The 21,179-nt window shown below is 44.5% G+C and overlaps 1 protein-coding gene across 1 annotated transcript in view; it reads right to left on the bottom strand.

The window, feature by feature from the left end:
* BCAS3 (BCAS3 microtubule associated cell migration factor) overlaps positions 1–21,179 on the bottom strand; it is a 368,528-nt gene that overhangs the window by 8,026 nt on the left and 339,323 nt on the right. Inside the window, exons 24-25 of the mRNA XM_086475025.1 lie at positions 15,222–15,389; positions 8,348–8,413 (exon numbers count right to left, since the gene is read on the bottom strand). Coding sequence (XP_086331151.1) covers positions 8,348–8,413; positions 15,222–15,389 — 234 coding nt within the window. The remainder of the gene's footprint in view (positions 1–8,347; positions 8,414–15,221; positions 15,390–21,179) is intronic.

Here is a 21,179-nt window from a genome sequence, read left to right as displayed (position 1 = left end):
AAGTAAAAAAGACTGGCAAACACTGCCTGAACAACTTCTCTGAAATCAGGATTCAGTGGCCTATGTAAAATATTAGTTACTGTCAAACTACCTTACAATAACGCTAATGCTGAATCCACACAGAGTTCGTTAACGCCATGCACTTGGAGATGAAACCTGGCATGTTGGAAAAAAGGTGGCAGGATCTAGCAAGGAGATGAGGAGGTACGGGAGGCAGGAGAGAACCAGGGGAATGAAGACTGAGCCTTCTGAACATCAGAGCCCCGCCGAGACCACAGATTTAATTTCTAGTGCCTTATTTCAATGTGAAGATGCCAAACAACTAACACTTACGAAATGGGGAGGACATCTGAACTTACATAAATGTCTGGGTTTACTTCAGGCACGAAGAGATTGTTGAGATACGGACAAAACATTTTCATGCATGAACTTCTAAAGAATTTTGTCTACCAAAGAAAAACAAAGGCAAGCAGCTTGTTTTTCCCTTTAAAAAGAGAACCCAAAAAAGCTCCATACCACTCCAGTCCATAGAGTAGGAGACCCAAGACTTTGGCATCTTGCCAGACTTGACTGAGCATTTTATGGAAGGTTAAAAGTGCACTAGATAAAGGACTAGCATTTAAGAGGTAGAATATTCTTCACGATAGGCACTTTCACAATGACTGCAGTGCTTTTAAAAAATAATCTCAAGTTTCCTAGAGCTGTATATTTTTGTAAAGAGTTTTAGGATGTTTTCCTACATAAACGGCACTTCAGAAGGATGAGTTACTGATTTTAGTCAGTATGCGAAATTTCAAAAGCTAAAACAGTCAAATGCTTATAGAAAAAAATTTCTGTAGCCCACCTGTATCATGGAAGCCTACAACTCCGTGTGCAAGATTCTTGAAGAGTTTTTAAAATGAATATGCAGTTACAGTTTGGGTTTAAAGGAATTCCCTCTTACCCCACCTTGAAAGCTTCAATATGTTGCTACTATAAATCCTACAACATACCTCATACGTAATACAGGCTTTCCTGTGCAAGCCAGTCTGTATACAAGTTTTTTAATGTATTTAGGTAGAATTAACTTGATTCTTCAGTTACGCAAGCAGCACATCTGTGTATATCAGACCAAAAGCATTTGCAGAGAAAACACTGTATTAAAATTCCTGGGTTTGGTCTCTCATTCCCAGGGTTATGGGAGTGCCTCAGATTGCTCAACAGTGACCCCTTTGTCAGCCTCTGACTCCACAAAGGAAAATACAAATTCAATGTAATCTGCATGTTAACGACACCTACCAGCTCTGCGTCCTACACCCTCTGGACTCTTTGGATCTTTCTCAGAAGTTTTAGAGGTGACGCTCCTATTCCTGAAACCACCATGCTTCTAGCCAGAGCGGGTCTGGACACAATGTGTGGATCTAAGCATCCCCCTTCCCACCAGAGCTGGAGCCACTTGAGATCTCGGGGTGGAGAGGGGTGTCTTGTCTCAAAGGTGGCTGCAGCAAAGCCACTGCGCAGGAGCGTGACGACTGGGAGCACCTGGGGAGTGCTGGGGGTCCCTCCTCTTCTCCTGGGCTTGGCCGAACAGTCCCAGCAAAAAGCCTGGGTAAGGAAAAGCTGCCTGAAGGTTGAACACACAAACCCAGTGATTACCTCAGGGTCTGGACAGCCCCTCGCGGATATGCTGAACAGGGGATTTCAGACATGCCTGACCCTCCAAACCTCAGCAGATTCTTTCATGCCTAAGACTTATCTTTTTCCCCTCTTATGATGCTACCTCAGTTACTGAGCCTCCTTAATAACCCTCAGTCAGGAAGACAAGGCGACTCCGGAGGAGGACAACTTCTGTGCTCAGAGTGTGCCTCTGTGTGCATCTCGCATATGTGCATTATGTGCTTCTGACACAAACGTATTGCCGAGTTCATTTTAAAAGTATAATATTACAAAGCAGAGCAATTCTGGCACAACTTCTAGTACTTCTGACACGAAGCGGCCTTTTGGGCCAGTGAGGAAAGCTACTGAGAGGCTCTGGGCTGTCTCCTCAGTGCAGATTGATGCTGAGGAGGAAGCAGAAGGACCGGACTGGAATTTGGGTTCGATTCAAAGGAAAAGTTGAAAGTTTGGGGAGAGCAGATGCTCAGCTGGTCCAAATCATAAGAGTTTCGTTGAAGCTCACAAAATGATGTCACCACAGACTCAGCCTAGTCTGCTCATCTAAACAGTTCAAGGCTCTGGAGTCGGAAAAGCTCAGGTGGAGACCTAAGGAGCAGAGGTCTCCTCCTTTCATTTTGCCGGCGCTAGTTTTAGTGTCGCTGAGAGACTCCAAACCCATCCAAATAATCCTCGTTCCAAACACAACTTATTTGGTCTATTTAGTCAATTATTTTAAAGATTATGTTGACATCACTGCTTCAAGCAGACCAATTTTCTAAACACAGACCTAATTTTACAAAGCACTCAAAGCTCACAGTAGTACTCTTAAAATCACGTCTCTACCTAGATTGAGTATTAACTGAGCCTGGAAAAACAACAGGCCAACCTTGTGCACTCGCTCTCTTGCAGGATTGCTTGAGGCTCTTAATACACTCTGTCTTATTTATATAGCTCAAAATTCTGATGTTAGACATAAATACGGAAGAGCCTTGATAAAAATGACATCTGAAGCTTAATTCGTCCCTTTGTTAATGGAGTTGTTCAACACAGCAGTTTGCAGTCATTCCCGTGAAACCAGAAGGCACCTGAAAAAAGTAAATTTGACGTTTTCACTTTCTAAAAGTCACATTTTAAAAATTTCTCCAAGTATTCATTCTAACATACTTTGCCTTTTTAGTTACACTCTCACAAGCACTGCCAAACGTGTGAATGAGCTGCAGCCTGTGGATGAGCACGTGGCGGAGGATAACTCCTGTGTGAAATCTAAAAGACCTAATGGCAAACGAAGGCATTCCTCTGGCCACATCCCACATGAAAGGCAATTTAAATCATCTCAAGCTGTGCTGATTCTGCCTTGTATGTGGGCATCTAGCAGTGAAGTTAATATAACTACCTGCTCTTCACGTTGTGCTCTTTTGCTCACATTTTGATGGGTGACCAGCCACGTTTCCAAAAGATAAACCAAAGAGACAACACAATCCTGGCATGATATAATGTAAAGATTTTTTTTTTAAAGGGCGCAGATGAAAGTAGCTCTGAGTGAAGGCAAAAAAGAAGGCCAGGTTTCATGTTAGATATCTGTCCCTGTACCATCCACCTACCCGCTGCTGCCTTCGTGGCTGCCGATGAGGGAGGAAGGCTGTTGGGTTAATTTGTCTTTCAATTAACACCTCCAAAAGTTATTTCCACCTCACAACCCGGCCTCAGAGATGAAGGAATGGAAATGCCCAATGGAAATAGCTGCTCAGGACGGCACGTGGGAATAGATGGCAATGCCATCCAGGGGAATGCTGTGCTTTGCCTTAGGAGAAAACCAGCACAGCAACACGTCCAAGCAGCCCCCTGCAGCACACCGCACGGCACTGCTTCTGGGTTCCCCGGCACGGTGCTGTCTGGGTCTGGTTAGGGAACCGTCACCATCTCCATCCTGCTCACCTCAGCCAGGGTTCTGCACGTGCTTGCCACCCCCAGCCACCCGCGGCTCCTTGCTCCCATGCTGCGTCACCAAGCCGGAGCAGAGCAGGTCCTGGCGCTGACCTTGCCAGCACCTTCCTGCCTGCAGCCTTCCCAGAAAAAAACATCTTTGGAAACAGTTGGAGAAGTGATACTGACCCTTTGTCTTTCACAACACCACCAGCTCTTGATGTAAACACAGAGTTCATGTGTTGGGTAGATACTGAGAAAGTCACTGACCAAGGAAGTAACAAATAAATAGATAAATAAAGATGGTATTTTAGCTGTGGGGATCTTCTTGGAAAATGGGATAAAACACATCTCACAGGAAAAGGCAGTAAACAGTTTATATCCCAGAACAGCCATTTTACAGCGTGCGTGGCTTCCTGGCGTGTCAGGAGGTGACACGCCACCATCTAGCATTAGGCATTCCCAAATCCTGTATCTTTTCACAACAGCAAATGGTTGCTTAAAAAATTCATCTCCTTACCACTTATTTGTATCTGCACAAAAACCTAATTCCTGTCTCCCTGACAGACTGTGAGGAAGCTGCTTGGAGAAACCTCGGAGGCTCTTGCTAATGTCTGAGGAACACGGAGCAAAGACTAAAATCCAACTAGCAACAAAAGCGCCGCTGCCTTGTCTGAAGCGACAGGAATGAAACACAGAATATAAACATCAGAAGTGGGGAAAAAGCTATTTACATTTTTCAGAAGTTTTACTCTTTTTCTAAATAAGCTCACACATTACCAAGCATGTAATTACCCGTGATGTAATTTAAGAGGGCACCAGCAGAAACATAGAAAAAAGCAGCTGGTCTATTATCTTTTTGTTTTTTCGTTTTGCCTCAACATCTTTTTTCATTCTCTGTGAACACTCAACTTTTATGCAGCACCATTTTTACAGAAAGAATCCCCCTTTAGAGGTTTCAACCACCTGCATGAACGTCTGCAAGGGGTCCTGAACACCTTCCACTTCTGCTGGGGCAGCAGCATAGATGGCTTCTCCATTTGCAAAACGCTTCCAACCGCTTTGTCATTTTTTTACTCTTAGTTCTTTTGTCAGTCGATCGTGCACACAATATTGAGCAATAATAAACAGAGGAGGATGAAAACTGCTGCAGCTTGAGAAGCAAGCTCAGGATATGACTCCTTCTCACCGGATGCCTGGAAGATGTCACTGAAATTCTCTCTCCCTTAGTGCAACCCGTGTGGAGCCAATATGAACTTCCAGCAAAGTGCTTAAAAACCCATTATTTATAATAACTGTTAAATGATGAGACATTGTTTACCCAGATCGCAAGATAAATTCTCACTTACAGAATGCTTGCCTGACCGTCCTGAACGTCATCTGGTTTTTATTTAAATGCAAAATGTAATTAGGCTCCCAATAACACAGCAGAAGAATTCAATAAGATAGGGCTTTTCACTTACAGTTTAATATTAACATTTTCCCATAAATGTTAATGAATAAAAGTCTACTGTTTTATACACTATCCATGGTGGGGAGACAGCAGGCTAGGAATGGAAGGAAAGCTAATCTTTTCATACCACAAATTACGATATATACCTCAAGGAGAACTAACCGTTCCCAGCATTGCTGAGGACCTGGCCACAGCGCTGCTTCCTCCTGGTGCAGCCACCAGATCCGGTCCCATGGCACGTGCCCCAGGGAGTTTCTGTCCCCATCGATCCTCCCTCAGCCAAAATCCTCTTGGTTTTTCTTCTCCTCCTTTTCCCCCTGCCCTCTCCCCCTATCATGGTTTCTGCCTGACCATCTCTGCTAGACACACTGTGAGCATCAGATAGTGAACATCACTGTCATGCAAGGGTACGGCCCCAAGCCCTGATATTGTTAGACTCCACCATGGATAATCTAGCAAGGCTAGATTATCGGAAAAATCAGGTTACTATTTGTCTGATATTCTGTTAGAGAAATGTGCTGGGGTGATGAGAGTTGATGGAGGGCTGCAGACTACAGCACTATGATAGGAGACAATACCACATCTGAACAGGAGGAGAAAGCCCTTGGGGCTGGTGGAGGTGGCACTTTGAGAGTCCATCGAAGGACTTGTACCTCCTGATGCTGAAGCGTGAGGAGCAGATCCCACGGTAGAAGAGGGGCATCCGTGGCTGAGAGGACTGAAAGCTGCAGGGCCAGAGGGTTGGCTCACACTGGAACGTTTTGTTTTAGCTTTTGACTTTCCATTTATTGCTGTGTTAATGCGTATTTTGCTGTTTGGTGAGTCACAATTCATGTTATCTCTCTAATAAGAAGTGTTCATTTAACCGTTTGACTGCTTAACAATTTATTGCATAAATGGGTTTCCATTCTACAGCCTCCTCTCCTGTCTCCCCTGGTGAGGGCAGTGCACAGTTTATGAGAACCTTGCAATGACTTGGGCCGTCATCCTTTCACAATCCAGGGAACGGTAGATGCCCTTGACATCAGCATGATGTTAATGCTCCACATGGGCAGGAAGGGGAGCCGGCAAATTGGCCGCACGTCGTTATCCGAAGATAACCAAAGGCTCAAACTTTCAAAGGGTCAATGCAAGGTGTGCAGGAGATCTGCAGCAAGCAGAAACGGGAGCAGTCTCAGCCTAGCAACCCCCGACAGCGGGACCCCGGGGTGGGAGTGGGGTGGTGGCACGCTGTCCAGCTGGCCACAGGCCCTTTGCCACCAAGCACACGGTGTGCCCTGTGCCATGACCCGAGCTGTGGCTCGTCCTTGACATGAGGGTCACAGGAGTCATGTAAGGCTGTACAGGGATTTCAGGGTGTGCTGGCCTCCCTGGGGCTCAGATGGCAAAGCTGGAGCAGCGACCGAGGGGCACAAAGGCAGCAGCAGAGCTGAGTGGAGACTTGTGCCTTCCCCCAGCCGAGCCAGGCTTTAGGAGCAAGCGCCAGTCAACGCTGCACACACCTAAAATCCCTCCTGTAAAAATCAGCAAAATACTGAAAGGCTCTCTGGGGCTGCTGGGCTGCGTGGAGGGAGAGGAACTGTCTTGTCTTTATTCCGCCACCACCTCAGCAGCTGCAACAAGTTTAGTCTCACAAAACAGCTGTAAAAATACCAGTCCTGGTTCAAATGCTGGGAGACAAGGGCTCTTATACTTACTAAGAAAGATACTCTTGCCTTAAGCTGTATCCTACATAAAAATACCACACAAAGACTCCTAAAAGGAATAACAAGGTAATTATAGAAACTAGAGATGGAAAAATCCCGTGTTCTCCTAGTCTCCTGCACCATGCTCAATGCAGGACTGCTCGGTGTGGGGCAGGCTTCAGAACTTGGACTTTTAACAGGAAGATTTAATAAACACTGAGAAACGTTTCTAAATATTTAGAAAACCCAAAATAACAGATTTCCAAGCCAAGCTGTACAAACAGAAAATTAACGTAGAAAACTGTTAAAAATCAACAGCTTTTGCGTGCACCAAAATATATTTCTTTGAACAGCAGGCATCACCTCATGGGCGTGATGCTGCAAACAGAGCTGCAAGGATGCTCAGCTCTTTGCAGAATCAGGCCTAAACGAATACCTACCGTGGCTTTCCTCTTGCTCCCCTTGAAATCAATAGCAGAAGCCTCAGTGATGCAAAAAGCATAATCCTTTAGGAGGTTCTCAGCAAAACAGTCATATATGAGCAAAGCCAAGCTAGACAGAACGGAGCTTTACATTTTCCTGTGAAATACTGGAGTATTGCAGTAGGAAAATTAATTTGCTTAATCATTAGGAGGAAAAAACACAAACCAAAGCAAGCCAAACCAAAACCCAATGCAATAACAAATCTCTCAGGAGAAAGGGAATTGTTTCTCTGTTAACTACGCGGAGACAAAGCACTGGAAGAAAAATGTCCAGTTCCAATAATGTCATAACCCGATTACAGCCTGCACAGAAGAGCTAAAACACGTGCAGAACAATGAGTAAGAAATTAAGTTTTAAATTGAGTGCTGGCCCTATCTTGTGTCACTTCTTTATATTCTAGTAGAAAGGACACTGCTGAGCTCATTTTGTATACAGCAGCATGAGATGCCTGGATGCAGACATCATTTAGTCATCTCATATATGTTTCTCCCCATTTCTTTCTCCAGGAGGAATGACAAATCTAGAAATGTGACTGCACTTTGTTTTATTATGATATTGATTTTTCTGCAAAGGGAAAGTGCATTTATCCCCCAGGTCTGTGTGCTGGCAAGAAAGGGTTAACAAAATGTTTATCACAAAGCTGGCTTCAGAGTTGAAAGTAATGTGATCAGTAATGAATTTTGTGTTACATTAGGTTGTATAAATGGACAGACAAGCGCAGACAACAAGTGGCCAGGAGTCGGGGCTAATCTAATGATGTAAAAATAGAGACAGCACCAATTATACTTGGGGCCAGCTCAGAGCTCCTGCAGGGACTGCAAATGAATAGGTACAAATCAAATTACTGACTAATAGACGCACTACAAGAGAGGGCAGTCAATGCTAAATACATTAGGGCCTTGTGACCTCTCTGCTCTGAACAGCAGAATCCTAAATTTGACTTAAAAAAAAAAAAATCAAAGAAACTCTTGTTCATTTAAGGAGAGAAATGGAACAATGTTATTTGTGAAATGATTTGAGACACTTTGATATTTTTTGTTTTGTTCCCCTATGACCGCGTTATGTACGTAACCCTTTGAAAGCTGACAGAGGGTTTGCTTTTAGAACAAGGAGAAATATTCTTTGTGCAAAAGTTAAGACCTGATAACAATACAGTTATGTTACATACCAAAACATTTCAAAGCCATGTGCCTCTTTGTGGTGATGTTTTTTACTGCTACTTCACCGGCTGTGTCTGTATCAAAAATAAAATATTTCTTAAAAAATGCCTAGATTTAATAAGAAGAAAAAGAAAAGGAATCTCCCCACACCACAATTGATAATAAGTAAATGCAGTTGATCAACTTGTTATCAAATGGCAGAAATGCAGAGCTGTCTCATGGTATCAGTGCTCCCTTAGAAGTATCAGCAGACTCTTTCTACAACCAGCAACAAACCTAAATTCACATCAGAAACATTTGTGGTATCAGCATTCATTCCCCCCGCCCCCTTAAAAAACGTTTGACCTGGAAGAAATTCCACTAAAACCTCCGGGGGCTGGTGGTGAGACAGATTTGGAAACCTGGGAAATGGTTGGGAAGTTAAAAATGCCCTTGTTGGCCCTGGCAGGGCTGTGGGACGGGGCTGCTCCAGGGACAGCGGCTTGGGCAGGGGAGAGCCAGACGCCCACATTGTAGTGCTTGGTGTCCTGCACGGGGCAGCTGCGCTGTTGTTGCATGTTGTGTGTGAAAAATAACGAATAAAACCATGTTAAAATGTGCGTAATGCAAACGCTGCTCTCCTTATCCAGCACTTCAAAAATGGTGGCTCCTAAAGAGCCCTGAATTTTCATTCCTTTTAAACGAGGCTCATCCAAACAAACCTTTTGTAGGAAGAACTGGATTGAGCTCTTAGACTTATTTGAGGGGGTAATTTAATCTCTGACCCAGGGATGAATATTCTGAAAGTTCAAAGGCTGCTTTTAGCATCAATGTTATTTGATACACCACTGTGTTTGCTGCCCAAGCTGATTTTGCACTGAACCTATGCAGAAATCTCTTTGCAGAAATGCTCTTCAGAGGGAAACTCCATTGTCCTGTGTCCCTGTATCCCATGTCCAAGTTAGGATTAAGAACAACTGAGGAGAGCAAAGGGAAAAATTGTCTTGGAAAAATTAAAATGAAGAGGAAGGAAAGAAGGAAAGAAGGTGGGAGGAAGGGAGGAATGGAAAGGTACCGACCGAAGCTCTGACTCTATACAGGGCTAATCCTATTCCTGAAACTAAACGTACAGGTACATCTATGTCCAGGTGGCTGCTCATCTCTGAACACATCTTGTGACTGCAGACATTTTCTCTTTTGGAAAAACCCCAGGAAGGATGCTCCTTGCATGGGATCAGAGGGCAGCGGCTCACTCTCCTCCCTCCGGCAGAGGAGCACACTTCCCACCTCAGCCAGGCATGCCAGAAAGTGTTTGGCTTCACTTCTCCAAACCACGAATTTCATATAAAGATTTCAAAAACGTCCCCCTGCAAAGCTCAAAGGTGTCAAGACCCGAGTTAGGCTCAGGCTGGTGTAACCACATGGCTTCAGCTGGGGACCAGGATTCCAACTGCCCTGAGCATCGAACCCAGGTTTCACACAGGCTATTCCCTAACAGCATGTCTAATTAGCTCCACTTACTTACATCCCATTAATCAGGTTAAAGAGTTTGCTTCAACATATGAGCTTCCTTCATCGCATTATGAGTTTGTTCATGAAATTTGGAAGGAATCCAGACGGTTTCTTGCAAGGGCCATGCGCAGGGCGCTCTGCAGTGTTTGCACCTCAGCGCTGTGCCATTGGCTTTCCACAGGTGGTAGCTGGCAGACTTGGAGGTTGGCAGGAGTTTTGGAAGAAAATCAGCCATACATTTTTTTTTCATTTTCTTTTCTTTAAACCGAAACTTTGTGACAGGTTTTTAACACCTTGCTTTAAATTTGTCAAACCTTGTGGGTTGTATTGACCATGATGGTCCCATACATGCATCCTTTGTGCCCACAAAAAGCAATTCTACTCCTTGCATGTCCACAGAACAGTTCCACCACTTGCAAAATGCTGCAGCAATGTGGATTTGGGTATGCTTTGTCAAAATAAATTAGATATGAATATAAGTACAACGTTCAGGCAGCCAAACAAATTGTAACAGAGAAATCGCAGCAGACGGGCATCGACTGGAATCGCACACTGCAAACACAGTAAGTCCCATCCTGCACCTCCACAGCTTCCTGGGCTCTAGCGGCTCTTTCTGGCAGAAAAATCAAGGGTCTGACAGTGGCAGCAGCACATTTATCACTAAAGGAAGTTTGCAGTAGTGCCTATCCTGACAGAATAACCTCGAGCAGTGATGAAGACTTATTTACTTTATATATTGACAATTCTCCCTTGGAAACCTGTCTGTTGTATTAGTCTCCTAAAGAATAATCTGCCCTTCTGTTACTGTGCTATGGGCTTTATAGTAATTAACCCGAGAAAATGTAGAGAATAGGTTTTGATTTGGTAAATCACATGGAAGTTGAGCCTGAAGCTGTGACTAGATTTAACACACAGATAAACTTTTCACCCAGGTCAAAGGAGGGAGGAGAAGCTGGGATGAACCCCCCAGGGTTGAGAATACCTTTCCCCCTGGTGCTGCAGACACAGAGCTGCACCGTTTCATGCTCACCGCTGCTGTCCTGGAGTTAGTAACTCCTTTCTAGGACCAACTGACAGATCCACTGGTTTTCCTTTAGGCCAGCCTACATCTTAAGTGGACATGACTGGGGGCCTCATGAATTTTGGTCCCTGGGATGTACACAGCCCAATGTAGGAAGAACCCACATCAGCATCACAGCTATGGATCCCATCCTCAGCCCCGAGGGAACGGGCAGAGGGCACAAGCGGAATCTGTCTCCTGGGCTTCAGCACACTTAACTCCCGTGGGACAGAAACAGAGGATAGCCACAGAAATCATTTTCCACAGATAAATTTCAGGAAACATCCTGTCGCTCAGTCTGTAAAGGCTTGGTTCCCTATTGTAGCCTCATTTTCAATATTACGCCTAGAAACGACCAACATGCATTTGTAAGCTTAAGAAATGTACTTGTTGAAGGAATACATAAATCAGAAGATTTACTGATTACAGTATTTTTGGAGGGAAAGATTTCTAGCCTGGGCTGGCAATTTCTGCATGTCCAGTTTGAGTGGAATATTGTCAGAGATATGTCTCCTGGAAGCACAGCTTCATAAATCACAATATTAGCTTTTCTTTTTTTTTTTTTTTGAGAATGCAAAGTGAAGCTCCTGCACATACTCAGAAACTGTACTGCAAATGTAAATATTGTAGCTGCTTGAAAACAAAGCTTTGCAGGCAAAAGAGGTCACTGACCACTAACATTTTGTGACTAGACTTTTTTTTTTTTTTCAGTGAGAGTTTGACAGAAACTGAAACAGCAAAAACAACTTTTTGCATCTTTGCCAATTTACGCCTTCTTTGGAATTAAATGTGTATCTAGGCTGACAGCTTATGTACAGCAGACTCCACTTAAGATAGACATGGGTCGTCTGGATAATTGGATAACAAGGAGAAAAGCTGGTTTCCCAATCAAGCCAACTAGCTGGACTACTGGAGTTATCATTTAGGTCATAAGGAAAGTAGATTTCTGGGGGGGTCATTTTCCAGACCTGGTTCTTCTCCCATCCACTGTCCGACAGCCTTTGGCAACTACTCGGAGTCAGAGATGGAAAAGACCCATCAGACTCCCCTTCCTTGCAAATGCCAGATTATTCCTCATGTTTTTAGCATCCTCCAGTTTGACGTTTCCTGTGTGACCAATCTTTGGGTCATTTCTCCCTCTGCCAGTAGCCAGGACCACCAAACCAGTGAGGCGTTGCCCAGCCTGCTTTGCAATGCAATGGGATAGGTGAGAAACAAAGACACTGCGAATATCTACTGCCCAAAATGGTCTGTGTACCATGGGCATGCATTTCCTCTGCACTACCGCAGCATATCAGCCCTGATTACTATATAAATCTATGTGTCAGCTATGTCCTAACAGTTAAGGCATTAAAAGAATCTATTTATCTCTTGCCATTAAGTGCATGTCAGGATCAGTCAAGCACTTGATAAAGTCTCACTGTCCACCCTACTGCCCATTTTGTCTTTGTCCACACAGCGGACCCAAGCACGGCACATGCACATATCTTCACATTCAGAGTCAGAAATTTTCATTAATTCATGTTTCAGTTGGAGTAAGACTTCGCAAGCTTCATTAAATCGCTGCAAAATGTATTTAAGGACTGAAGAGAATCCAAGGAGCACAAACAGGAGTTAAAGGCATGCATAACATAAAGGCATGCATAAGTTAAAATAAATCATTTTAGGATTATTAGAGGGAGGTTTATAACTTCCATAATTTTGAGTCAAATGCAGAAATACAAACACTCCCTTTGGAACCAGTACCAATGTATAAAGCAGCTACCCACAAGGAAATTTACAGTGTCCTTCTCTGCTGAACTCTTTGCTATGATTTCATTGAGGTGAGTGGGCAGCAGAGAATCCAAAGAATAAAACCGAATGTTTTTCAAAGATAATCCAGTTCCTCCTAGGTTTGTTCAGATATAAGTGGTTTGGGGGGAAGTGAAAACTATCCTACTTGTTACGAGCCAACAAAGACACCTCTTCTTTGAAGCAAGGGTAATGTACCTCCAAACTTATCTTCCCCCATTTATTAACCAGCAGACAGATGCTAGCACTTTCCTGTGCTCCACAGCTTGACAAATGGCTGGCTGGCAGCCTGCCGCGAGCGCAGCCACGCATGTTGTAGCCAGCACTAGTCGACTCCCTAGGCAAGTGTGGTTTTCCAGGTATCATCTGAGCAGGAGAGAACTTTTTATGGCCATCTGGTAAGAAGAACAGCTCAAGGGCCGTTAGGGGATGGAAGTGGAAAGGGCACAGGAGGTCACAGCCTTATCACTAGGTTTTCTTTGCCGCCCTGAGTCACCACATGCCCAAATCCTGAGAATAAAGTATGTTAGTGGTAGAGAGAATCCCACGACAGGCAGGAAAACATAGAACGTAATGACAGCGAGAGGAGGGTAGTGGGATGGGGTGAGCTGGGTCAATGCTCATGTTACTCTCTACTGCCACTTACATTTGCTGCTTTGAGATGGCATCTATCTTACAGTCATTACGAAGATTTATGTGTCTGGAGCAAAAAGCAGGGAGAAATCTCTTCGGATGAATTTTAGCTCAGTGATGGCATCTCTATCAACAGTTCCTTTCTGTCTCTACACCTGCAGTACTGTAAGCCTAATCTTGTGCCAAAGAACTTGGCGCTCACTGCTATCAGCTGGGTTTGGTGAAAATGGAAGGAAAATACAGACCTCTGTCCCTGCCAAAGTTCTTGGTTTACAATAGAATATAACGTCAAGTCTCTGGGGCAGTCAGTCACCTTAACTTGGCACGTCTAGATGGCTTCAGCTTTCAGAGAAGGTATTCCCCTCACCTTTCCCCTAAGATACACAGCCTGAGGGGAGCTGACCCATTATCAGAGGTGGATACCATCCCAAAGTTCACTCTGATCACAGTATGGGTCAATAAGTGATGAAATACGTGCCTTTTCTGTTTTCACAGCCTGTTTTCCACCTTCATGGTCCTTTACAGACAGGAGCTGATTAAACTCCACACCAGCAATGTGAGGCATCTCTATGCTCATTGCACTGATGGAACACTGGAGTCATGGACACGTTAAGTGCCTCATCCAAGGCAACAAGCTGGTGAAAATTTGCACCAGATCTGTAACTGAGACCCATACATAGTGTTCAACCAACTCCTTCCATTATTAGTATTATTAAATACCAAATCTTAAACCATCCCATGACTCCATCTTTTTCCAGATGGAAATCAGAGGAAAGACAGTTTGAAAGGTGACAAGTCGGACTATGAAGGGTGCTTCTGCACCACTCAGCAGCTTGGTTATTGCTATCTGTACCTACCTACATGGGCTTAAATTCTGCTTCTTGGCAGCCTCCTCCTCCAGACTCTGGGAGGCAGCAGCAGTTTGGTGACCAGTCGTGGGCTCTGTGCTCAGTAGCAACCCTCCTGCAAAGGAGGGGGACGAGACCTGATGGGAGAGCCCCTGAACCTTCTCCAGGAGCAGGGAGAGCTCAGAGCAGCACAAGGCCCTCAGCAATACATGAAGGCAACAGCAAAAGGAAGAGACAGCTTCTGCTCTACGCAGCCTTCCTGTAATGCCCATAGGTTGGCATCCCCATACGTTTCTGCTAGAGCTCGTCCTCTTCTCCCTTCCCAGGCAAGTTGCCAGAAGAGTGACAAGCGAGCTGGCAGCTGATGTTAGAAGCCACCATTACTTACAGCTGCTGGTCACAACCCAAATGGTGCATGGATCAAAGGTGGGCCCAGTCCTTTTACTAGAGGGTGTTTTTTAACAACAAGTCGAAATTAATGGAGACAATAAAACCACAATAACTGCGCTTTAACATTTCTGAGCATCTCCTACCACGGGGTCCCTTCTGAGCAGCATAATCTCTAACGTGCCATTCCATTTACTTAAACAGATGATATAATTTATCAATATAATGGACACTGATGAAGATGGATTAATTTGGATTACAGAACCAGTGCTTCACAGTGGCTCTATTCAGGACACAAAATGAGGATGTGTGTGATTATGACATTGTTTGGAGCAGAGTGGGCAAGGGCAGCAATCTGCACAGAGACTCGGATGCTCCTGAGTTGGCAAGGGTGGAAGGAAAGCCCTCGTCACAGCTATACGGTAAGGAAGCTTCAAGCACCAGTATTTTTCTTCAAGTTACTTTAGGCTTCTCAGAATATGTTTATGTGATCTATCACTATTTTCTTTTCATAAAAGACTTCTCTCATGCTAAGTGACATCCCCATAAAAGTTAATCAATCAGAGAGGTAGTGCACAGAGAAAAGGAAAAGCAAAACTTAAAAAAAAAAAAAAAAAAAAATCACCATTGGGTGAGATGTACGTGATCTCTGATCACACCTCTTCTTTGTACCTGTTCCTGATCCCACTATGTCCCTGCTGGGAGATTCGCACATCGCATCGGCCAGGCGCTCCCGAAGGCCCTCCTCAGTGTGCTCCATGGAAGACATGTGACGGAGACCGAAGTTCTCGGGCCAGCTCCCACACACCTCCAGCAAGGTCACGCTCCGGTCGAAGGCACCTTCAACAAACAAACAGGAGATGTTTGGGAGACCTTGGGATCAAACTACTTCCATCATATTATTTATTGCATTGGAAAGAAAGAAGCCCGTGCATTTTGAGCTCCTGGAAAGCTAATTTTAGCATGATAGTTAAAATGTTGGTGTTACTAGCGCAGCAGGAGCGAGCAGAGCCCTAAGTACTGAACAGCTTTGACCAGCAGCTGTAAGAAAAAAGGTTAAATTAAAAAATACAGACCCTATTCTGGTCTCACACTAGTGAGAATTGGGAAATTAGCACAACGGCACTGATGTAAATGACATGTAATGTTCAAAAACTGTATGCACGTTGTTAAGAACATGTTAGACAACTAGACATTATTTTTAAAGTTGATTTGTCTTTTGCTGGGCTGCTGTTGAGCGCTCTTGCCCTTCTCATCTCAGACAATGGAAACAGTCAAGTAATTTTGTCTTTGCTAATGAGCACAAATGTTGGCTAAAATCCCTTTCTTGCTCTTGAGCAGAAAAGTGCAACAGTGTGATATACTGATGAGGAAAGGACGGCTTGCTTTCTGCTTGTGTTTGAAGTATGTCTACTGAAGGAAAAAAGCGAGCCCTTCTTTCAGTCTGGGATATCTGTGGATTTTCTCTGTTCATGCACTGTGAAATTTTAGGTCAAACGTGAGCTAACAGAGACTCTTTCATCACCAGTGCTTCACTGAAGATGCCGGCTATTGTGACAGAGTGCACGTACCTACAATACTTAAAAATAATTCCTTAACTTGCAGTTATTACCTCATTCACAACAGGGTACGATGTTCTGCTGAATGCAAAGATTAGATTCTGAATTCAAGATCACTTCAAAGTACAAATTAAAATTATTCTACTTTATTACATAGCAAGTCTTCTGCGAAGGCTTACTTAAATCATTCCCACTTGGAACAAGATTACAGTTATGCTTTGTTGCTTCAAGCACATACCATTTACTCAACTATTAGGTAACTGAATATGCAGCATTTATTGTGCCTGGTTTCTGCCAGCCTACTGAGGGGAAAAAATGCAAATGCCAATGTTTCTCAAAGTTAAAAGTACATGAAACACGTCCTTGTTATCAGGCCTTTGGTTTTCCCCTTTGATCAGCCGTCAGAAACTATCTACACTTGTAGCCTGTGACTGTACAGCTTCACAGCACACTCCCTGCCACTGACAGGTGGTAATAGAAAGGGTGAGAGACCAAGCCCCGCGGCAGGCGTCCCTTCCTCTGATAACGTCCAAAGTACCGGGTGATAACCGTTAGTAAACACTCGGGCAGCCGGTTAATCCATACATCAGCAAAGAGGGGTAGATAATTTTGAACTCTAATGGCATGGACAAAAGCACCAGGGCTGGCATTCAGGGATTTATATGGGCTGCAATGGTGACTCCTGGCTCCTGAATTTCATCGGCGCGCACAACTTTGATTTATCTCTTTGCCTGGCTGCAGAGTAGATTCCTGGCACTAGAAAACCATCAACACTAAAATGGACCTCTACAAAATGGGACTGTGGCTCTTATGTGATACATGCACTTGAACTCTGGATGAATCCCAGTTTAAACCGAGAGGAGGAATGACCAAATATTTCAACTTTTAATGGGCCTTTGGATTTATAAGGTTACTCCAGTCTACCAATTTGTTTTAAAGCAATGGTTCTTGGAGCTTGTTTGAGAAAATGCAGCGAGGAGGCAAAGTAATTTCGGTGATGTTTAAGTCTCTGCAACATTTCCATATTGTCAGCTAACCTAACTGCAGAGGAAAAGCAAAATTTGGTCTTTTTTTGAAACTTCTTTTTTCAAGTCATGCTTCTGCGGTTTCACGTGACCCTGAGACCCCCACTCCACATATATTCCAAGACCCCACCAATTTCAGTTGTTTTCGATAGGGCTGTTCGTGTACTTTGAAAGCTATTGGGGGTGGGGTGGGCTTTTAAACCTGCATCCCATAATCCCAGGGTGGCAATGGGGAGATGATGAGCTCCCATGGGTTTGTAGGGTTGTGCCAGAGATGAAAAATCTCTTCTTTACTAGTGTCTGCCCTTATTCTGAAAGTGAGAAATGGGAGCGTTTCTGCTCCTATAAGCAGACATATGAATAATAAGGCAAATGGCTTTTGAAGCTCTGCCAAGATGCCTGCATATGTGTACAGGGAGAAACTTCATAGAGTGCCGGTCTCTGGCTCCTGAGATACTTGAGTGAGAGCAAAGGAGACAAGTGCAGCGTTACCTCTGCAATCAGGGCCAAGAGCTGCCAAAACTTCTTAGCAGCAACGTGTGAGGTTGCAAGTGTTAATGCAAATGCAGGTTAGAGGGATTAACTGCACAGAGAGTTTTCTTGTAAAAAACCGTAAGGCTGGTGAAGCTCTAGTTTTATCTTTACTTCCTTTTCACTCCTTTTCCATGTTAGGAGAACACATCTGGCGACACCATTCACGTCCAGCTATGATTCACCAGCCACCGCTGTACCCCGCGGGGGATCACCCTGCCTGTGAGTAATGGGCGGCGGGGGCAGAGGAGGTCTGTGCGCCATCAGCTGCTCCGTGTTGTAGTGCAGTCCACAAATTCCTCCTTATTTCAATATACACATTGATAAAATCAGTTCCACGTAAAGCTAAACACGCAGATGTGCGACCGAGGTTACTTGGGGCACATGGGTAGAAAATAGGACCTTGCTTGAACAGGTAGGTCCTTTCCTCCCGTCAACCCCTGGCTCTGTCTGTCAGATGTAAAACAAAGCTATTACAGGAAAACCAAGACGAATTGTCATGGACCTTCCTGTTCTTCTTGCCATTGCATCGTCAGACAGTAGATGTATCAAAGTAAAACAACTTTTTCAGGGCAGAATTAAGTCCTGGGTATTTTCATGACGTGGAAAATTCTCCTGTGAAGTGCACGAAATGGCAGATGTGCTGGTCACTCCCCAGGAGCCTTTGGGTGCTTTGCCCTACGTACATCGTTACTAACAGCATACAAGCTAACTGCATTAAACTTACACTGATAGCCGCTAACCATATCTCTGCTATTTATTAAATTGTAATCTCTTTCTGGCTGCCTTGCTCTCCCCTTTTCAATCCTAGTATCTCGGTTGATAACATATCGAATTCCCCATCGTCGGCCAAAGAGAAGTTTACAAATAAACCTCGGTGGAGCGTCCTGCTCTCAAAATCCCCAAACGCCACAGCCAGAATGTAACTGCAGAACCAATTCGGCTGAGAAAGCTCCTGCTGATTCAAGGGATTACTGAAGGGTTGAGAGAAGGCAGGCTTTGCCCCGTGCCTGTACTGACAAACTGCTGAAATCCTACTGACAGCCACCAATATCAGACCTTGAGGTGTGAAGCCTCGCCTTTCTTCTGCCCCCCGGACCTGGTACGGCTTTGATGGTGGAACAGGTTCCACCTAAAAGGAGCAATTCATTTAGGAACAAGAAAGAAGCAAATTAGGTATTATTTTAGTTAAGCAATTGCTAGTGAAGTCCTGGTGAAACATCATTAAATCACTGAGAAAAATCCCACTGACTTAAAATTGTGTCAACATTTCATCCTGTCGAGGTGATTTCAAGCCAGCAGAACGTTTACTTCTCTTATTTACTGGAGATGAAACTGGGTGGAAATTAAGACCATCAGCCTCCCCTGTACAATGCCCAAGCACCATCCCAGACCCACGGCACTACAAATAAAAAACAACGCCAAATCACACCAAATGGAATAAGCAGAAACCTTGGCTTGAACATCTAGGTCGAAAGTGCTTTGTTTTGCAGTTCCAGCGTGTTTAGCTTTACACTGCCCCAAACACTCCAAACTAATTCTGCTCCACACGCAGGATTTTCCTATTAAAACTTTAATTTTCTGCTGATACTGATCTCCCACTTCTGTCCTTCCACTGACTTTTGCCTCCCAATGAGCGCTGCCCTTTACTCACGTTGCTGCTGGATGGAGCAGAATCAGGGCCCCCGTCCTTCTGCTTAACATTTCTCGCATTTTATTAATGGCTTCTGTTATTACTCATACCGAATTACCTTGCTTAGAAGCACAGGATTTGTCTTTCACATTGCAATTGTTTCAAGGCTTTTAATATAAAAGGAAAATAAATTCTACTGAAAAAAAAAAAAAAAAAGCCCCAAACCTTGGAAACGTCCTTTCATTTCATAGTTAGCCCTACCAACCAAGACTGAGAAAACTGGAGAAGCTTATTCTCTTCTCTGAAAATTCTAGTAGTAAAAAGTATTTTTACAAAATATTTTAATGCTTCTAGTGTGTTATTTTTCTAAGTCAAAATAGCGAAGCTAAATCTTTCACCATAGCCCTTTAATTCGAAAGCCAGGGGAAATTTTTTTCATTAAACCTCTGGACGGCTTTGTTTAAAATATGAAATCAAGTAGCTCCATTTCCTGTCTTCTAAGGAACAGTAAATCAAAAAGAGTACGTTCTCCAAAAATACAGTAATGGTTCTATTAAAGAGCTTGACAGTTTTGAGCCTCACCTTGCATATTGCAACATACATGTGAGCAAAAATAACAGAGTAAATAGGAGAGGAAATGACCTGCCAATTTTAACCGATAAAAGATGCATCCTTCTCATGAAAGGGATGGGGGTTCGACCCCCAGAGATGGCAGACCCCAGGGCGTGACCGAGATGGTCTTGGAGGGAGAGGAGGGGCTGCCCATCACCAAGGTGCTGCCTCTTCTGGCCCCTTCAGAAGCAGGAGTGGACTTTGAAGGGCGTCCCAATCCACAGTAACCGCAGCGTGAGCATGACAGAGCTGCCCAGAAAAGCCTCGGCTGGGAGCGAGAACCCCATGGGTGTGTGAGGAACCAGCACACGGAAATTCCTTGCCCAAAGTAGTGAGTCAAATTGTAACATACCCCGTTTAAATATTAATGGTTGAACTTTCCTACAGGGTTTGCCAATTCACTTCTGTGCCATAACTCTGTTACTCCAGGGGGAATGCCACAAAGCAGCAGCGCTCAGTACTTGAATGGGAATCTGTGCAAATGCCTTATTTAAGCGTGAAGGAAGCGGCATCTCCCCAACCTGCCCCATACCTGACTTCCGAATGTGTGCCCGTATTCGGCAGCACGTGCTGCTGTTCCTCTCCCATGCACAGCTCACACGCTGCCTCCCCGCTCTCCCACGGCACGTGCATGTCAACTTACGTGGGACAGACTTTGCCACAACTCACCTCCACGTATGGCTGTTAAACCAAGGCGTGAGTGTTAATTACTGCCTTTGGAAACGATGGCAGGAGCTACAGCCTTTGCGAGTAACTCTACTTCCCTGTCATCTTCCCTCCCACGGAGTTTCTTTTTTTCCAGAATCGCTCACAGTTCTGCTATAAACAGGACATTACTCACCAGCTCTGTATCCTGTGAGTGCATTTAATTAATGGAGACTTCAGTCAGGGTACCCAGTCCCACAGGCAACGAACACTTTCAAATCCCTTTGAACTTTTGGCTAAGCGAGGCTGAGAGGTTTCTGCGTCCCTCCTCAGCACACTACAGATTTGTAAACAAAGATATTGTTTATTCCTCTGTCATTATTTCTAAATGAGTTTTAAGCAAACATGCAGCTGCTGGGAGGAGCAAGCCTGGCGGCAGGGTGGCCCTAGGAGCCCCCATGCCCAGCGGCTCCGTGGGGATGAAGGCGGGTGGTTGGGCACGAGGTTGCCCAGCCATTGCCCACGTCCAGTGTGGCAGTGGCCACACGCTCCCGCTGCCCAGCTTGGGACACCGGCCGAGGCAATGGATGGCAATGTTCAGGATCATCGTGGTGCCGCAGGGCAA

This window comes from Leptosomus discolor, chromosome 18, assembly GCF_034619465.1.
Source record: "Leptosomus discolor isolate bLepDis1 chromosome 18, bLepDis1.hap2, whole genome shotgun sequence".
NCBI classification, from domain to species: Eukaryota; Metazoa; Chordata; class Aves; order Leptosomiformes; family Leptosomidae; genus Leptosomus; species Leptosomus discolor.
The sequence above is the reverse complement of the archived record's forward strand: the minus strand, read 5'-3'. Positions and strand labels throughout refer to the sequence as shown.